At 36.4% G+C, this 21,771-nt stretch overlaps 1 protein-coding gene across 3 annotated transcripts in view; it reads left to right on the top strand.

Moving 5' to 3' along the window:
* The window catches only part of LOC124171357 (Down syndrome cell adhesion molecule-like protein Dscam2), a 500,071-nt gene that overhangs the window by 259,038 nt on the left and 219,262 nt on the right, over positions 1 to 21,771 (top strand). For all 3 annotated transcript variants that reach the window (XM_046550521.1, XM_046550522.1, XM_046550520.1), the window contains one exon: positions 8,086 to 8,235. In XM_046550521.1, coding sequence (XP_046406477.1) covers positions 8,086 to 8,235 — 150 coding nt within the window. The remainder of the gene's footprint in view (positions 1 to 8,085; positions 8,236 to 21,771) is intronic.

Here is a 21,771-nt window from a genome sequence, read left to right as displayed (position 1 = left end):
GCTCTTTACATTATTGGACATTTTATTACTCCACCAGCTGGAAGGGTGCAGGCTACAATAATTTATATTTTTATTAATTATCTCAAGACAGATCGCCTTGCCGATCTTATTGTATAGGGTGGGGTCGAAAGTAAGGTACGTGTAATACGTAAAGGCAGAACTATGTATATGTTTACTAAGTGCTACGTATCTTTGCTCCTAGAATATTTCTGTTCTGCATATTCATGTGTAACTTATGCATCTACATTAAAACGTGTCATTCAAGGGTAAAAGAGATGGTTAATTCTGCTCATAAGGGCTTGGACTTGGATGATAACACTTCATAAGGTTATAAGTAGTTTAATGCAAAAAATATGCCTAGATTCTGCAAAGCAATTTAAAATTATTCTTTGATGATAAAGTAAAATTTCAGAATGCATATTAAGTATATTTTACGCATAATTATACTATCTCAAAAATATATTATTTGGTGCATAAAAATTCAAATTGAAATATTAAAATCTACCATTGAAGACTTTGTTATGAATTATTCAGAAAAAATATGCATCAACACAATTTAATGCACATTTTTGACCCCCTCAAGTGCCCAAATGTATCTTAAGATACGCATAGGATTAAGTGCTAAGGAAACACTTTTTTAAAATAAAAAAAATATTTCTGCATTGGATAGGATATCAAATCATTTTTTAAGCGACGAAAGCAAAATATTTTGAAAAATATCTTTTGGACATTATTGGGGTACTCCGCCAAGCAGTTTTCTCTTTATCATTTTATGCGTAGTGTCTCTCTTTATTCCATCCTAAACCCGTGATCGTTTTTCTCTTCGCCTTAAATTCTGGACTCTTCCCACACTCATAATACTCAAGATCCCGTTGCTTTTATGGAATCTCTTGATCCATGTTCTATACTTCATGAATTTCTGAATCCTATTCTTCCCTTAAGCCCTAGATGAAGAGAGGTTCCAGCTCCTTTTGTCGTTCGGTACCCTGATAACTTTTAAAGCTATAGTGTGTCTTTCGTTATCCTGCTATCTCTCACTGCCCCATTAAAAATCAATTATTCTCTAGTCATTACCACTAATAATTTATATTTAACATGCTGCCGATAACATGCCTACGTCGGGTTTTTCGCTGTAGAATGTAAAATTTGATCATCTGATACACATTTTTAAGATTGTAATCAGCGTTTTTCATTAACCATACTATGTATTAATGTCAGAAAAAATATCTTCATATCAATTGAACTTTAGATATCGTCTCGCTACTTGCTTTTTCTAACAATACCACTTTTTTTTAAGGTTTTTGAAAAAAGTTCCGCCAGCCTCTCATCTTATTCAAATTAACGAAATTTCTATTAAAATATTCTCCCCAAATTTGGGAAATTTGTGAAATATGAGCGTAAGTTTGTTTAATTAAGGAGTAGTTATCATAGTTATATAAACACTGATCAAACTACGAAAGGAAATTGAGGTGAAGTATCAACCTTTATCGTCCTTGCGGTCCCAAAAGGGACCACCTAATGTTTTCGTTTATGGCCCTGCGGTCCCTTAGGGGAATTATTAGGGCGCAAAAATATTGTTAGTGGGCCAATATTACCGATTTTTTTCGTTTAGCCTCAGTACACCATAGGTTGACTATAAATCTATATGTTTATCTACTGACAACCTTATTAAATTTTGCATTGCCGAATTTAACACACATATGAAGATATTGAGGCAAAGTTAGCGCAAAATGCCTGTGTGATCTGCCTCTAAAAATGCTTAACATTCAGTTGCGTTATAAAATCTCTACTCATAATACTCACGGAAAAAACGGATGAGGAAAATTGTTGATTGTGGTATTTGCTTGCCCTGAAAAAACTTTGCTTTCTCACATAATATTTCCTCCGGTCTTAATCCACGGATCTTTTTCCCATCTCACCTTTTGAAAACGTCTTTGGCACTATCTTCAATTTTGCAATGAGAAATCATTTATCATGCTGTTTTTCCTATCATTCAAACACTTTTTTGATCTGACTAGTGTTATTATGGATCCACACCGCATTCAATTACATCGGTATTTTACCAATCCTTTCATTTTCCCTTATTTTAGGCTCAACTTCGACTGCGGCCGTAATGGGTATCCCTTTCACTTTATTCATATAATAGCGCTATTTCGATGCATTTCCAATTGAGTCTCACTTCAGTTCTCTTTTCATGAGGTAGACATTCCTTACCTCTTAGGAATATTGCCACATTTTTACCAGATTTAATGTGAGATCTTGAGATTACCGTGAGAATCTTGTGAGATTCATTTTTCTTCCGTACAATTTATACTTCATGATGTGAAAATCTCTGGAAAGACGTTTCTGCAAGTGCAGGAATCTTAATTACCAACACAATATAATATTCACTTTTATTTGTTATTGCACTCATTATTCATACATTTACATATTAAAGATGCAGGAGGAAGTTTTTTTTTCATTTATAAAACACCGTTTTGTAACACCTTCGTTAAAGCTTAATATTTCAAAAAATTTATTTTCTTTCTTTGCTAAAGTGGAAAAACAATTTTTTAATGCCCCTCTTTGCTATATTTTTAAAATTAGTTACATTTTTCCTTATTTTATTTATTAAATAAATATGAGGCCCTATTTTTTAACTTTATACTCCGGTGCGACAGTGCGAGTGCACTTTCTTGATGGTACCTTTCTCTATAATTTCCTAGTTTGGAAATATTATGCAACAGATAAATGTAAGTGTATTTCCGCAGCTTACTTAATTTTAAGAGACTGCTAGTTTATTTTATTCGGGATTCAAGTTTTCAAATACTTTTCTCGGATAAATCGTCTAGTTTTGGTACTTTAAGTAGCCACAACATTTCTGAAAAGGACGTGCAAAGTACTGCTAATCCCCGATTCACATTTATTTTAATTGCTTTATATTCATATGTTAGATATATAGGTCTACCAGTGTTAGTTATAATAAATCCAACGTATCCAGCTGGATTAATTCAGAGGTCAAACTTGATGATTTGTCGTCTCGCGGTTTTCATATGTAAAACAATTCATGATTTTCAGAATGATTTGGCTCGATTTATTAAGCAAAATTAATGTTTTTCGCACTTAAATATAATAGGAGGTAATTGTCACTGCTCCCAGATAATCCCGATGGAGTGGAAGACTACATTTGAAGCCCATGAAGGCTGGTTCGGTCTTCGGTGCGATTGAATGTTAGATAAGATTATCTGTCTGTCAAATGCAATGAAGCCAATGACATGCCTGTTCACCATGGAGGCTATTGGGATTCGAATGCTAATGTGTTTACACTCTTCCCTGGAGATCAGTGCATGGCTGTTTCCTCTCACCTACTCTGCATTCCCAGACCAGCCTTCGACATGTTTTCAAGTCTCCATGCATTAATGGCCTTCGCTCGTGTGTCCCTGGGGAGAATTCCAAGCCATGAAGCCTTGCGGTTGAACGTTATGCCCTAACGTTGTCTCGACAATGCATTCGTGATCCTATTTACTTTTTCTAGTTTATAAACTATGATTTCTCTCGTATTCTCTCCTCTCTTTTTTATAAGAACTTACTCGCGACATTTTATTTGCCGGACGGCCCCAAATGAGAAAGGCTAGTGGACAGAAGAGAGAAATGCAGAGTTTCGTCGAATCAATTTTATAATTACTGATTATGGAGATGATTTACCGTTGACTTAAATTCATTGGTAAGGCATTCTTAGAATTTTGATGGCAGTTTCAAGTTATATTGCCTAGATCAGTAAGCGTGCCAATTTCTTTCATTCCCCTCATTTATCTGTGGAAACCCGTATTAAAAAAATGTTAATTGACTGAACTGTATTGTTTCCAACGTATTTTTTCCTTTGTACGTATTTCTCAAACTGAAATCACATTTTAAATATTTCCTTTATTAGAGAAGCATATTAATATCACGACCCCGCGTAATCACATGGATGAAATTGTATCTATATTGATTATAATAAGTATATAATTTCTTGTATTTAAATTTGTTCACAAATGATAGGATTTATAATTTTTATTATATGGATTATTAACATGGACTTTCAGTGCATAGCGAACCCTTAACAGGGGTGTCCATCCACATCGTGTAGAAGAAACAAAGTGAAACATTTTATTGACAGGCATTTTCTTTAAATTATTCGAATAAATGAACGTAGTTATTAAAATATATTAAGTTTTATCGTATTTATCATTTTATGTTGTAATGTTTTAAAATAAATATGCAGAATTATGATATTGCTAGGAGAAAAGTGATGAAAATTTGTTGGCAAATTTTTAATTTGATTTAAGGAAAAGTAATTTTTGGCCATATTCCTTTAGCCATTTAGCAATTGCAATATGAATCAGCATTCGTTTATATATATTTTGTGCTTAAAAATAAATTTATTTTCTTTTGGCAGTATATTAGCACATGAAAAATATGAAATTCATCAGTCTATGCATAAAAATGCAAGCTATCTTATTTGAACTAAGCAAGCATTATACAAGTTGCCAAGAGAAAAAATTCCGCTGGACCGAGAAGCGAACCACGGAACTTTGGCTTTCCCGGCCTCCGCGCAGACCACTACGATATCCAGATTTTTTAATTAGCATGGTAATTATGTCGAGGCTCGTAGTACTAGGTGGTGGTAGTCATAGTACTACGCAAGCTTTTTTACGAGCTTACAGGTTCATGATTATGTAATGAGAGGTTAAATTGCTTCATATTTTCAAAATGACTTCAAAAATAGTATTCGTATTTTACGACACAAAACTAAGGCAAAAAATAATACGATTAATCAACGTCTGTTATCTAATATTGTGCATATTTTATGATAATGCTGCATCCTTTTCTGAAAATACTAACGATATTATAGAGATGCCTTCAGGTCATGAATCTTTGCTGTGGCAACTCATGATAGAATATTTGTGATTCCGCTAATTTCTCCTTTGAGTGCATGAAACTGCCATTCTGAAATAATTCAGCTAAACCTATGTTTAATTAAATAATACTTATTCTTAAAAATTAATTCTTCCACACGGTTAACAGTCGCAAACTTTTCATTACAATTCATAAGGAAATCAGCGAGCCAAACGATAAACTTGCTTAATTTATTCTAAAGCCACGGCTTAAATCAAAAATCAAGAATAAACGTGTTAAATTACGAATGCTGTCAATAAATACGCGCGAATTTCTTAGAACTAGGCAAATAAATATGAAAATATCCTCGAAATCTCTTCTGATTCATGTCGCACACATTCAATCCGTCGCTTTTTCCTCAGTTTTAAATCTGTGGCGAGTGAAAGTGGTTCACCATTCTTATCCAAGTTTGGACCGTGGAACTGCGGTGCTTTTACATGCGATCAACTCGTCGCTTTTACCGGGAACTCGTTGGAACGCCTCGCTGAAGCCGACATCGGCCCCTTGCCGCCACCTTTTTCCATCCTAGTACCTTAACGAAGTAGTTCTGGTGGATTTTATCATCCTCCTGACATCGCTCTCAACCCACAAGTTTTTGACCACCCTCAAAAACCTGATGATTTCCCGGGAACATAAGTGGTCCACAGGAATCAAATAGGGGAAAGAGTTTGGCGTTCACGCCTCATATCACTCTTGTGAAAACATTTCCTTAACTATTGAATTATGGTATCCATGGTGACATGCGCATAGTTTACTTTCAAGTTCCATTTTCCAGTTATTGTACATTCATATTAATATTCTACTCCGCTTATACTCGTTTCCATACGAAAAACTATTCTATATTCTACTAAACGCAAATGCTATTGAAACGGTTGTATGATAATAGACATGTGAATAGGTTGAGCGTGCTTGCTGGATCTAATGTGAATAAATACAGATTGAAAGTAAGGAATACGAAGGTATTACACCATACAAAATAACGCGTAATCTTGTTGTGGAGCATCTTTGTGTATCGTATCAGAAGAAATTTGTGAGTTCTAATAGCATTACGTTGGTAGGACAGAAATTTGTATACTTTTATTTTATTTATACTCATCGATAAGGAACTGAATATTAAAGTACTGTTTCGATAATATGAAGGCTTAAAGCCGGCTATTGTGCGCATCATGTGTTTACCGGGCCACATAAAGTTAATTTTTATTTCATAAAGAGTCAATTTTAAAATATCATCAATAATGAAACTGAATAGCTCAACAGCCTTCAATTTATCGTCTTCATTTTATAACGTGCAGTGTAAACCCATCATCTTTGTACCTACTTTGCATCCAGTGAATGATAAAAGTTTACTCAAATTTGAATGCAATGACTACATCTTTGTAGGCTTATCCTAAAATTGCAATAACGCACCATTGAATTTTTATTTCATGGACAAAAATCTCTTTACAGAGTTGAATATTATTTCGGAGAAAATTTAAATGGCTTCTAGTGCCTGCTGTTTAGTAATAATCTAGCAATGGCACAATACGTTACTTATAAAAACTACAATAATTCTAATGATGATTAAGATAACATGTTTTGGAAAATAATAACCAATGCTTATACTATCAAAATAAAAATTTTGCAAATATGACGCAAGTAACATATTAGGGATACAAATTGAAAATATAGAAACTAATGAATGATTCACCAATGCAATTCCTTCAAAAGTGACTTTGGCTTGTGATGAATTTGGGGCTATGTTACATCAAAATCGTCATGTTGGATTATTGTCAATTGCTACATATTCTATGAAATATTAATCATTATTTAATGTTTTATTATATTATAGGTCTATCAGTCGATTTTTGTGGTAATCATTTAATATACTGTGTTTCAGTCGGTGTTTTTCGATGGTTTTATGTGTTTCCAAGAAATTCTCAGCTGCAATCACTTTTGAGTGATTACATTTTCAAGTATTAGTCGGAATGATGCTTTGAAATTTGAGTTATTTTATCCGATTGAGGCAGACGTAATAAATTCACCCGAAAACCATTAAGTCATATTATCTCGTCGTGCGGCATACATTAAATTTTAATATTGCAGGCTGTGAGTTCAAGTGCGAATATTTTTTTCGTTTGTATCCAGCTAGCATCCAGCATTCTCATTTGAGGAAACACCCCTCACTTTTGAGATTCATTCAGATTACCTCTGAAACGGGAAGTGTGGATTGCTTTGTGGTTCAAAGAACCCTCTCGAAAGAGAAAAGGTCGGATCAAAGAACTACCTTTTGCGCGTTTACCGAGAGAGTTTATTAATTCACCCCAGCAATTTTTCAAATGTATGAAGATATTTGATTAACGAAAGGAAATATTTTACGCAGATGTTGTCTTTTGTCAAAGTAGACAAATTTCCCCAACAAATTACTTAGCCAATTTACTACCCCTTGTTGCATTTCTATTTCTGCTGTCTTGTGTAGAAAATGTTTCAAAGGAAAGCTTCTATAAAAATGTTGCCTCATATTTATTCATACTTTTTCAGATGATAGACATTTAATACGATATAAATGATCTGGTGTTAGATGATTTTTGGAAAGGTGTGACATATAAACAAAAAAAGTGGTGAAAAAATAAATTTGTCTAATGAATGGGATGGAATCAAGTTTCCAATAAACTTGAACTCACAGCCTGCAATATTAAAATTTATTTTAAATAGATTTCATTGTGCTTCCAAATTATCATAAAACAAATCGTGAGAAATATGGAGAATTTCTCGAGCTGGTGTGCATGAAAGAAGTTGGTGGCTCCGCACCAAGTATTAAACGTCGGGTATAAAAAGAAACTGCGTGTTGAAAGTAGAAAGATAGTTTCCCCTTTTTCTAGGAACCAAATTTCAATGCTATTTTTTGTCATTAGGTTATAACCCCACAAAACCTGATCTTGTTAGGCGATCGTTCCGTATTGCGTATTACACGGCGGATATAGAAACAAACTCCATGTTTGAAGAAGAAAAAGGGTTACCTCTTTTTTACGAATCAAATTTCAATGCTATTTATAGTCATAAGCGTACTACCCTCACGTTATCTGATCTTATTTCATCATAGATTGAATGAAATTGCAAAGTGTTATATTTATTAAGCTGCCATCAGAATTAATGATGAGCTAACAAGAGTGTTATTGAATTTCTTTTCAGATGACAAGTTTCACATGCTACCGACTGGGGAGCTTTTGGTGCTGAACGCGGGTCCGGCTGACGCATACTCTTCCTATCACTGCCGGGTGACCCACCGCCTGTCCGGCCAAACTATGGTCAGCTCAATACCGGGGAAAATTACAATCTCAGGTGAGCGTATGCCTTTCTCCCAGCTCGTATGTATAGTGTGCACCTTGCTGCTCTGTGCGGGTGGGAGGCCAAAACCCTCGTACCTCGTGCCCGTTCGAATTAAACTGGGACCTCGAGGGGTGCGCCGGCTCTCAGCTGCTGCATTTGACCCACCGCTACCTCCCCTTGCGCCAAGCATATCGTGCGCGGGCTTTCCGGCCTCTCTCTAGCATTTATTTTGGATCGGTTGAAACGCAATAATGGCCTCCCGAGGATTTTCAACCGAACTTCCGCAGCCGCACCCGTGATGCCCGCTCGTTTCCCGTGATACCGTCAATGTCAGGATCGACGTTCATTGGGTCACACGTGCGGACGCTAATTCAAAGGGAACAAAACGCGAGGTGCTTGGTGTCGCTTCAAAATAATAAAAAATGAAGTCCTTAGATTCTGCGTCGATGAGTGTCAATGAATCGACGGGTCTATTTCCTTTGCGGATCCCTTTTGTGATCTTCATTATTCCGAGAAGTCGACGTGACAACCTCTCGCAAAGCGCATTGAGTGACATTTTGGTGAAATTTTTTCCATCCAGAAGCCATACGTTCTGGGAAAGGGAAATTTTCTTTTTATTGCTGTTTATTTCTCCCCCTTACATTTTACTCTCAAAGAAAATGGCCAGTCTCTCATCAATTTTTAACACTGTATTTTATTTGGAGAGTGAAAATCTGTCGCACGGTATGTGATGAAGATAAAGCACTTTCGAGTTATCCACCGATCAACTTTATTATGGTATTTAACTTTTTGAGGAAAAAAATCCATTCGTACAGATGACTTCGGATATCTTTGACAGTCGGTCTAAGGCAGACATGTACGAGCTAATTGTTAACAGTAAGAATGTTGATCACGATGTTTTTTAATCAATTAATTTTAATACACGTGTTTAATGGTAATATGTGTGATATCAACTTATTTACTTTGTTAAATTCACTATCACTTTTGACGATTTACTTTAGAATATACATTGATAAAAATGTTGCGGAACGGTTTAAGTATGCTAAGCTTATATTTTACTCATAATTTGTGTAATCGGGGAGCCACCCATAATAATATTAGCAGTTTCCCTGATAAAAAATAAAAATCAAAATAGGGAAACTTTGCTCATCAAAATTTCCAAATTTCCACTTTTGACCAAGCATATACAGTTGCATAATGTATGAATGCTGAAGAACGGATAAAAATTTAAAGATCAGTCCTCTAAAAAAATTCTACAGCTTGTAAGTGCTTGAGGGTTTCTTTTATTACTATACTCGGCTAATTTACTCGTTAAAATGCAGCTTCGAGTTTATATTCTGTAGTTTCCTTACAAATACACTGAAATAATAATAAGTAAACGTTTTATTTGAGGTATTGTGTTGATTATGGAAATATAATTCCTTGTCCCAGTTACCGTTTCTTTCGTTGACAGAAAAGTGGTCTTTAAAATAATACTTGCCTTAATAAGTTACTCAAAGCCGTTAGTCCCAATTGCTAAATCATTCCATCAATCCTAGCGTAGGACCTCTCGGTATCTAGATGCCACTCAGCTTGTGAAATGCAGCACCAAAAAATAAGATACTTTTTCCTTCATGCTTTGCTGCGTACTCAAGAATGGTTGGAATTCCTTGGCTTTTCAGGAAAATTGTGCGACATTATTTTTTTCCCATGAAGTCAAATAACGCTTTCAACGATCGGGATGGATTGAAAGCTATTGCCGAGAAAGTTTAAAAACATGTAATTGTTTAACTTCCATGAATGGTATTATAAATGAACTAAAAATTGTATTGCACTCTTGCTAAGCATTGAATTTAAGAGAGGTTTTTGCTTGAATTTGCGGGGAAACTTTAAAAAATTTTACTTATCATTAAGTCAAATAAATGAAATTATTAATAAACGAAAAAACGCACAACATTCATGCTCTACTGAAAATTTAATGAAAATTTTTGCTTAAATTTGCGGGAAAATTTTAGAGAATCTAATATTTAATAAAGTCCAATGACGCTGCTGAAATGATCTCGAGAAATCGGAAACTGTTATATTTCCATCCATTTCATTAAGCTTCTAAGAGAATCAGAATTCTCACCACGGATGGTAATTAGCGCGAATAAAAGTCATCGTAATATGAAACAATTCGAGAGTAAAGCTCGCACGAGCGAACACCACGGGGTGGGTGCCGATTCAAGAAGTCTTAAGAGAGACGGGGAGGCGGTCCGTTTGCCTTTGACGCCATTGAGATCAGGAATTCCGCGCCGCTGCAATCCACTCTGAATTCTTAATTAAGCGAGAAACGTCTGGCCGGAAGACTTGCGCACCCAAAGCCTTTACTCCGCCCCCTCGCGAGCGCGTTGGACCGCCGCGGCGCCTTTTTCAAAATCCCCGTACCCCTCCGCGTCGCTCCCTCACGGCTCGAAGCACCAACCCTTCTCGCGGCCGCAATTTAATCGGAAATCAATGGATGCCACCCTCGGCTCTGCCATACACGCCGTGCGAGCTAATTAAGCGACGAGGCAGGAGGGGTCCGCCACCTCCCCCCCCCCCTTCCATCCCCTCTCCTCTCTCTCGCTGCGCCCCCCACCACCGCACCCCTGCAGCCGCCGCTCAAAGTTGATAAGTGCTCCTCCAGAGCTCAAGCGATATTTGAATTTCCGTGGTGGTGCGGCCAGCATTCTGTGTCGCTAGGGGATGCGTCGCATTCCGCATCGTAGTCGATGAGGCGTGCCGTTATTATTCCGCGTAAGGAGGCTGAGAAGTATGATGAATCAGAAAAATGAAGGGGAATCGGCGTGTGGAATAAATGCATCCCTAATTAAGGAAGAGATATTCATACTCTTCGGTGAAAAAGTGGGAAATTCTGCATTTGTTTAAGGAATATAATTCCCTTCGTGTGTATTTCCTTATATTTTGAACATTATACGCATGAGAAGGAAGCCGGAAGTCCTTCTCAAAGTTGTTAGTAAACCAGGGGGGTCCGAACGAAAATTAAAAAATGCTAGAAAATAGAAGTACTATATAAGGGGGTTTTAAAATAATTTTATCACTTTTCACTGTCGAAAAAACTGAATTTTTAAAAGAAATCTTTGTTAAATTCATGATTTTACTATATTATTCTTTGTTATTAAATTTGTTCTGTTTTATTATTTAAACAAAAGGGAAAGCCTTTTTTTAACAACGGTGTGATAATTTATTATTTGTAGACTCTCCCCTGCTCCATGCTGAATAATTTTTTTTACATGTATTTATATTTTTGGGAGGTACAGATCCCCTGGATCCACGATGGTGCCACTGCTAAAGGCCATTCTGAACTTCTTGACTTTGTAACAATGCCGAATTTTAAGAAGGATTTACTTATTTACTGGCAATTGGCTTATTCTGAAATTATTATGGAATGATAGCTGATTCATTTATTTCCTTCTTTACAAGCCACAACACAAAGGTCCTGTTTTGAAATATCATGTTAAATTCTCCGCGGGAGTGAAACAGAAGTTATGCTATTAATGCTGACTGCATTTAATTAACCCGGGCCTTTGAATTATTCTTGGGCGAAAATTTATATCTTATATTAGTGATACTGCTAATAGTCAAAATGCTACATTATTTAATCGAGATAAAGCTAAAGCTGGAGCTTCTAATATTAATGGCACCAGTCCACCAATTATATTTCGGATTACTGTAATAAATTATGACAAAGACGAGTGCAGTTACTTCTATATTATGCATTTTATCATCTCCAATTAGAGAAATAGGCTGTCGTAGCTTAATTCGAATTAATGGTTTTAGTGCATTGTACTTTGCAGTGTACTTAAACGCAAATATTTTACTGGTATATGGCGTGCAAGTAGAGCCAGTGCCATTATCTTTTCCTTTTAAAAATGTCGATATTTGTGTATTTTTTTACATTACAATCACTTTTGAATATAAACTCCAATGAACCAAAATTTTATTGAGGTTCTTTTTATGGGAACTCTGATGTAACCTTTCCTCACCGCAGTCTGAGCTATATTTCAATTTTGGAGGGTGGCAGAATTTAGGTGAACACCCCGCGACACGAGAGAAGGGCCGCTGCACGTCATATTACGTATCATATCTCATTGTATGTCAAGGGACACCATTACTATTCCACGCAATCAGACTGGAAAGCGACATGGCGCAAGTTGACGTCACATCCAGTAGGTAACTTCATGGCATTTGACAGACTGCATGCTTTGGCAACCATCAAAGCCTTGGGATTAGAATAATAGTGTTAAGAGGCACTCCGTTAATAGAATAACCTCGAGCTTTCTTTTTTCGTGTCCTGTTCCTATTAAATCTTGTTAAATCATTTGTAATTATTTTAAATTTTGTCCTCTTAATGTCCTTTTAATGTCCTCTAAAGCCTGTTTTACAATGTTGACGCCTACAGCATCACTAGTCAGAAGAAGTAACGCCAATGCAGCTTACGTAACTAATTGTGATGACCATTTACCAAGCCTTTTCCGCCTTGCGTCCAGAATTGGGCGAAGTATTTCAGATTCCGATTACTCCTCCAATGCCTGTGAGACAGAGCTTCATTGCGATGAATATTCTGGTTTGCTCAAAAGAGAGATCCAATATGTGTCGCATTCCGCATAATTCCATACTTTGGTTAATTACATACATTCCATACTAATACCACTATCAAGCCATGTCGTCACTCTAACACTCATCATCAACATTCAAGATCAAGGTCAACAATCCTCAGGCTGGTTTGACGCGGCTCTCCACTCAATACTCTTATCAGATTATCTCTTAATTTAGAGATACTTATGTATTTGTTCTCTTTCACATTCTTCTTTGCCTGTCCCATATATTTCATTCGAAGCATCTCTTTTCTGTTCTTGCCATCTACTTATCGCTCGACGATTGTCTTCGTCAGGCCATAATTTCTTAAGTTTTGGCCTGCAAGGTTTTTCTGTCAAAGACTCAAGGTTTTCATGAGGTTTCTCTTCTCTCCTACTCTTCTTAGAACTTCCTCGTCACTTACTTTATGATAACGGAAGCCCTGTTTTTGTGTATCTGGTTTTGAGTTCCTGTAATCCCTGTTGCCAATCAGAGATGAGGACACCGATGCAGTCCGTGTGGTCGCTCTCTTTGGCCTGATTCAATTTTAATTGATTTTTACTATTTTTTTTCTGCCAAACAGTAACATCAGTTGTTACTTAGAGTTACTATATCTGGGGATACTGGTGGTCTAGTGAGCAGCAATTGGCTGCTGATGTAAGGTTCCGCTTCAAATCTCGGTCGACTATTTTATATATCCTCAAACAAAAATACCCTAAAAGGTTGACGTGGCCCATGTATAGTAGTTGACCACCAATCCGGAACGTGTGAAATTCAAACGTGTGTGGCTTTGTCCGGTGAGAGGTCTACCCTCACCTGTCCTAAATAAGCCTTCGGGTTGAAATACTAAGTGAAATTGAAATACTATTCCGAACCACAATCAAGAAACATGTTAAAAATTCCAATTTTGAGATATAATACAAAAAAAAACTTCACATCTCATTTATTTATCCTGTGCCGCTGGGTGAAATAATGTCCATCTTTGTTAAGAGAGGTGAAATTCATCGTAAGACCTGCTGCTCTGAGCCAAAAATAGACCATGCTATCACCATTGCCCACACATCATGATCATTATCAAGGTGTTGTGTTACTTGTCGTCGACCGACGACTGAGATATTTTACGACAGTGAAGGCTGAAAAAATCCAGTTACGTGAAACCCGCTGTTGGGATTAGCCTGAATTTTACTGATGATGAGAGGATATTCATGGCTTTAAGTGATGTATATTTGCATGGTCCTCACACAGATGGCTATTAGAGATTGATATTTCTAGGAAAAATCTCAGCCTACGCTGGGATTTTTAAATGGAGGTCACATCTGAATTCTAAGAAATCAATTTCATTTAGAATGGCTCGAGAAAAAAGTTTCACTAATCCCTAGATATGAACTGCGCAACCATGGTAGTTGCTCCATGTAGGGTCGAGAGAGGTTTGAAAAATTTTCTGGCCCAGTGCTATAGAATGTAGGAGCGATAAGTAGTAACCATTTTTTTTAGCTAGTATATGACTACTAGTCATATACTAGCTAAAAAAAATGTCATTGACTAGCCATTCGCTTGCAGAGAGTAGTGCACAGAGGTTAAGAGTGAGTGTAATAATAAATGAGAGAGAGAGCGAGACATTACAACTCTTGATTAGTGGATGAGTGGGATTGTGATACAATATGGAAAATGATATCGAATTTTTGTACTGCGAGAGGGACTAGAGACTTAGGGCTTGTTTATAAAGCAATATGCAACATTCAGACGCACGTGATCAGGAAAGTTAGAAAGGTGTAATTTTCACAACATGGACACCTACGCTCAAAGAAGATCTGAGTACTTGCGGAATGTGGACGCTTTTATATGCTGGATAAGGAAAAACTTGCGCAGTACGGATGAGCCGAAATTAGAAGTCAGATAAATATCAACAACACGTAACCAATCCTCACTAAAATGGAAAAAACAGATTTTCTATGGAAAAACTTAATATTCACATCTTTTCGTATACATATGCGTATATATAAGCGAATGTTTACAGCTATATTTTATTGGGTTTCGCATATTTTCATTACAATATTATTCAACGGAAATAATTTATCCATTTTCATTGAAATTAAGACCTTTTATGAATTATGCGGCTTGCATGCCTTAAGAAAGGTGGTGAGGATGTGAGGTGGTGTCTACGTCGCCAAAATACAATTTTAAGCTTAATATACCTTCTCAGCATTCCTTACCCGTTTTCGGGCATTGATTACTCGAGAAAAAAGCAAATTTGATTTTTTATACTCGTAATAAAGGTATGATTTGAGCGTTTGCATCTACTAAGACGTGAAAATTTACGACATCTCAGTCTCCAAAGACGTTTGCATAAAAGTCTTTCGTGAATGGCGTGTTCTCTCTCCCGTTTTCAGGTTTGGCTTGATGTGGAAAATAATATCTAATTTTATGAAAATGCCAGCGAGACCCTGATATTCAAGGAAATTGATAATACCCATGAAGAGATTACATAATCCTGAAAATTCCTTTTCTGGCTCCACTCTTTCGAGCATTCCTCCTGCCTTGGTTGCATATTTACGTTCAAAATGCTGGAATTAAATGGACGACCTGAGTACGCAACGATCTGTGGTCCAGCGTGAAGTTATGAACTACATTTTCATTTAAATATGTCTAAAAAAAGGCGTGTATTGCATATTGGAGACCTGCCCCTTACGCAATTCCACAATCCATTATTTATTATTGTAGTGATTCATTAAACTACATAATACATACCCAGACCTTGAGAAAATGACGTAGATTTACTTGCAAAAAACAAGGAAAATAGAAAAAAATTTCATGTCATCAACACCCCTAAGAATATGATTTTTGACGTACTCAAAAACTTAGTGTAACTACATGAGGAAATGCGTTTTTTTACATTGAATCACTTGTAATGGAATAGGTTTTAATAGGGTTTGCATGAATTAAAGACAGCTAAATTTAGTTTGGAGCGTAATGCTGAAAGCGTTAAGTGCGAATCAAATGGAAGAATAATTATCGAAACATGTGAAATTCCAGTTATTAGATAGGGGGAAAACCAACGTTGACCCAAAAACCCATTCAACAAAAGTTGCTCGTATTCGAGTGTATGCACATTTGTTTCGTTATTTGAATTCTGAACAGTGTAATTTAGCTTGCAAAAAGGCTGTGAAAGATATTGTATAAATTCATTCAAAGAGGTCTCCAACTTTTCAAGAAGTAAGATCATTTTTAACGAATTTCGTAAATCTTGCTAATAGTTCAAAAGACAAAAAAATGGATTAAAATTCAGTCATTTTTGTAGCTTGGAGGTCAACTAATTTTCAAATTTTTGCATTGACGGTGCAAATTGTAAAATTTGGTTTTCTTTTTGAATAATGGATTAGGAATGAAATGTTTGAACTAAAATAAAATATATAAATAAATATTAATTTACCATTGCAATTTCGTGTGAACTTTAACCTTCCGTCGGGCGCAATGGATCTGATAGGCAGAGCTCGAGGTTTTTTTTTCGATTCCCCGCACCCATAGGCGGCATAGACCCTCGACGGTTAGAGTAGCTTTTTGATTTAAAACGCTCAATGCAGACTTCATATTAATGCCGACAGATCAGAGGCGGAATATTCAGCATAAGTAAGCAAAATAATGGCACAATAAAGCATAATAAAAGCATTATCAGATGAATAAGATAGAAAAACAAAAAACGCTGATCCTACTGAATTTACATGCTAAAGTACATTGCATATAATAATACTTCATTGCCTGAAGAGCACGTTAAATTGCACCTTGCTGGATTGTTCCGGGGCCGTATGACGGCTAGTAATGGGGTCAATGAATAGCGCGAAAGACACCATGTAAGAGTTCAAATACAATAACAGTGGTTCTTTAAACTGTAAAGGTGCCTATCACTGAGCCATACTGCTGACTGGAAATCGGGAGATCCGGGTTTGAATCCCGGCAAATTCAAATACTTTTTCATAGCGAAATTCATCATTTGGTGTATTTATATTATTTTTGACGTTTTAGAACATTAGATTATGCCATCTATACTACTCCATCAGCGAAGATTAAATAATGAAGTTGTGATTTATGAAAATACTATAACGAAGATCATGGAGTTTCCAAAGAAGTGCAAAAAATAATTCAATGAATGCAAAGAATTTTTTTCTTAAATAAGGCCTTTTTAGTGTAATGCAAACGCATTTTTTTTTTGGAAAATTCGCCTTTAATTATTATTATTCTCCCTCCTATTTTTAGATGCATTTTTATTTTAACCTTATATTTTCACCCTTTTTTGGGCCCTACTCATTTATTTACGCAGATTGTGAACTATTTCAGATTCATCCACAGTAGGGCAAACATAATACTAAAATAAAATCATTCAGCTTTGCCTGGGCTCGAAAAAAAACTTCTTGCTGGCTACTTTTGTTTCAGCATAAAAGAAGGGGATACTTGCTCGATTCGACGAGAAGCCAAGTCCTTCTTTATATGTCTTTCACAATTAGCAGAGTTGATAAAAATGATAAATTTACTTTAATCTCATGATCAATTATCCTAATCATTAGAATATATCAGCCAAAAGAAATAATTATTTGCATTAGAAACTTATCTCTTGTGCGTTTCTACGGGTACCAAATTCGCCGGAAAATTACAAATTTTTATTTATTCGAAAATAAATTTCACCTTGAGATCCAAGTTCATTGAGAGTAGACTCGAAAAAACTTTTAGAATATGTTGTGCTCACGAAAATAACAAAAGGCCCGATATTTAAAAAAACTACTCGAGCATATTAATGAGTAACAACATCCGGGTATTCAAAGTTGTATTAAATAAATGTTTATTCCTACGTTTTTTTGCATGTTGCGCTAGCTTATATTAATTTATGAAAACGAAAATTTTAAATAAATGAGCGCTTTCATGCAATAGAATGCATACGGCACATTTGAAACTTATAGGTAGAATGAATTTATTGGCAAAATAATATCAAATTGAATTCGATTACCACTTTTCCAGACCCAGATTTGAAGGTTGCAATAACTAATTCAGTATCGGCTTAAGCCATTTAATTCGTATTAAAATATTTAGTATGACCCGTATATTTTCTAAGTAAAAAATTGGAACGATATTGCAAGAATTATAAAGATAATCTTAGGGCAGTCTGGAAAAAATTCCATTAAATTGACAGTATCGGCTAAAGCCATTGAATTCGTATTATAATATTTAGTACGACCCATATAATTTCTAAGTAATAAATTGGAACGATATTGCAAGAATTGTAAAGACAATCTTAGGGCAGTCTGGAAAAATTCCATTAAATTGACAAAAACGCCAGATGCAAAATCCAGAGCTCATGCAAGTTCTGCATTTGAAATTAATCGCTGTATATGTCTTGATAGAGTGCAAATCGTTTCGTTAGATCTACCGCCGCCTCTGCAGTGCACAATTAGGAAAATAATAAAACGATCATGGGATACAAAAAGCATTATCTGGGACGATATATATCAATATGCCGTGTGGGCTTATTTCCATCAAATTTTACGGGCCTATTTTGATCACTATATCATAGTTTAGCGTAATATACCACCTCAATTTATTATTCTAGATGTGTTTCTCGTTTGGCTAATAGTTCGGAACTATAGAAGTAAGGTTGAAGGTCACAAAAGAAAAATGACGTAAAAATCAACTGTGAAGTTCTGCATAGTTATGGGTCACATTAAGTCACCACATTTTGAATGCATTTATCACGAAAACAATATCTATCATATTAATGATTTTATTTTGATATTGACATATGGTCTAGTTAGGTTAGGTCTTAAGGTTAACACTACATCAACGAAATCCAATTTGGTAATACCTATTCATAAAAGTAAAATGATCAGATTAACGGATGAAATATTCTGAAATCTTAATTATGACGCACTGCAGAAACAAGTGACTTCGTACGCCGTCACGCGCACGGATGCAAAGTTAAACACACCAGAGGATGAAGTTCGCCATGAAAAAAATATTAGACTTAGCCGGGATTCAAACCCGAATCTCCCGATTGTAGCTGACTGGAAATTGGGAGATTCGGGTTCGAATCCCGGCTAAGTAAAATGTTCTTTCATGGCGAACTTCATCCTTTGGTGTACTAATCTTAGTTTTGACATTTCAGAACTTTAGATCAAGTCATCTATACCACTCTATCAGCCAAGATTAAAAGATATAAACATTTTTTCAATTCAAACGATCGAAATAGTTCCGGTTCATCCTAATAATGATGCATGTTAGTGAGCCATTGGTAAGATGATTATTATTTGCACATTGGCTTTCCATTCCTTTTGTACCGTCGCAATTCATAAGATAAGCAGATGAAAACAGTGTGCAAGTGAATAACGATTTACCGAATAACGGAAGAAAAACGAGAATTTAATACAGTAGCCTGCCATTCCTTATGTGTTCTCAATGATTATGCGATTATACAACGACTTGATCGATGGATTTTTCTCTTTATTAGGAAAACCCTCCAAAATCGTGGGCACATTAATGGCCGGTTCCGGGTTTTGCTATTTAGTGGGACCTTTTCGCTTCTATAGCGGTGAGGAGTTTACCCCGTCCCTCCCTTCCAACCCTATCCCTATTCCTGAGGCGTCGTTGGTCTCCTATCGCGGCGGCGCTCTTTGGGAGAAAAACATTGTTTCCCTCAAGTAAAAAATTAATTTGCTTTTGTTCACAGAAACAATCGAAGAAACAATTTTGCACCTTTCACCATTCAGTTTTTGAGCATGCAATATCAAACAATCATGTAGTCATGCTTATTTTTTCGATTCATTAATTACGTCGGATTCAACCGAGGTAAATTCATTTTCTGGTGGGTACTATTATACCCAAAGCCAACACTTCCTGGTACAAAATACCGCGTTGACCTGAAGAGGTATTTATAAAGTAACGCTTGAAAGTTCCACGAAGTACAATTTCCCACAATATAGGTCACAAGTGTTTGATGCTTCATCTATACACGCGTACCGAAACGTGAAAAATTCGAAATGTCACGTGTGTCCCTTGGCTTAAATACTCCGAAATTGTATTTGGTAAAAAAAGAAACGACCCTTGGCATATTCAAAAGTAAACATCACAAAGCGTCGCACTTATCCTCGTTATTTCCGTGCCGATATAATGCAATAACTATATCGAGAGGAGCGGCGATGTATAAATTGGTATCGCATCCTCCGCACACATCCGCACCTCTTCCTGCATCCAATAATTGCCCCTTATGCTGGCCCATTTTTTATCCCTCCCGCACCCCTCTTATTGACCAACAGCCGCACCACATCTATAACTGCCGCTCCGCCGTAGTGCGCGCGGCGGCCATGCCACCCCCCTCCACTTCACCACTCCCCTCCCCCCACTCCCTGTCGCCAAATTCCCTCCCACACGCACCCAACACGCAAGCACACATGGGAGAGCTCACACGCACACACACACACGCGAGAACACATGCGGACACACACACCCCCCATGCACTCACAAACCTTGGACTTTCACGGTTGGGTTTCTATGGTTACCGCAGGATCGTCGGCAATTTTGTTTTTTTTTTCGCGTTCCCTTATTTTTATTTTTCCATTCTCCTCCCTTCCCCTCTGCTCGCATTTCATTCCTTTCGGCGCCTCCCCCACCCCCACATCCCCCCTCCAACCCCCTCCCTTCCTCTTCCCCTCCACTACGCACCATCGCTTTTGATCCGATGTCCTCCTCCCATCCCACTCTCCCGAGTCCCCCGAAGCGCTCTGGAGGTCAGTTGAAAAAAAATTGTTAATAAATAAACTTTGCACTACCGTAGTTTTTTTTAGATTTAATGCATTCGTATGAAATGTTTTTTTTTTTTATTAGCACCCCTTTCCCAGGTTATAGTTCAGGTCAAATCGAATGTCCTTTTTTAATTTCACATTATTGAGTTTTCGCTCTGTGATATTTCAGCTAATTGAACAACCTAATTTCCCACCGTCACGTGACAATAATAGAAGAGTGATATATTTATGAGTTATATGACGAAAACGGAGGATTCAAGGTGGGCTATGCCGAATGTTGGGTGGATATAATTTTCTCAGATTTTTTATAACGAGGTACATTGATACCTAGCCAAACCCTACCTTCATTTCAGTTTCATTATATATTTCCCTCATTACTACAACTACTCCTGTCCGAGAATTGGGTTATCTGGATTTGTATCCCCTTCGGGCCAGGTGATTTTCCTGTGGCGCATTTCTTTCTTTCAAGGAAAAATAACGGAACTAACTACTTTAAATTTTACCTTGTTGACTACAACCTGTTTTTGTTGCACAATATATTAACAATTTTAGAAGGTGAGAGTATTTTAAGTCATGAGGTTAGAATGGAGATAGCTCGAGTATATTGGCGTTTCATCCGTTTGAAATATCAAAAAACACTGCGGGAAAGCACGTAGGCGACGTCAGTGATGGTTACCATTTTGACGATTTTAGGCCATTTTTATTCATTTCATGTTCTTCCATTCCATTTTTGACATTTGTAGAGACGTATCACAGCGGATGATAACACTGGTTGCAAAATGATATACTCATGTTATGCGTATAAAATCCCTTATTATTATTACTCATCTAAACCGTGAAAGTTTCAAAGTACAGTTTTATTAACTTAGAACGCAGCGTATTCTTCTTTGAAGCAAGTGTATTTTAAAGAGTTTAAGGTTAGCTTTTTTATTCGATAAAAACTAGAGTAAGTCATACATCTACATGCTACTAGTTATATATTGTGGGAAAATAAAGCACGGATCATACGAGTGAAATTGGTGTAAATGCACGCTGCCACAAGAAACCCAATGAAAGGCATGATTGATAATGTTATCATTGAAACTCATTATTTTAAATATTTACGGCCAAAGTGTAAACAAGACGACCCACTATTATTTTTAAAATATCATCTCACATCTCAAATATC

This window comes from Ischnura elegans, chromosome X (genome assembly GCF_921293095.1).
Source record: "Ischnura elegans chromosome X, ioIscEleg1.1, whole genome shotgun sequence".
Lineage (NCBI taxonomy): Eukaryota > Metazoa > Arthropoda > Insecta > Odonata > Coenagrionidae > Ischnura > Ischnura elegans.
The sequence above is the reverse complement of the archived record's forward strand: the minus strand, read 5'-3'. Positions and strand labels throughout refer to the sequence as shown.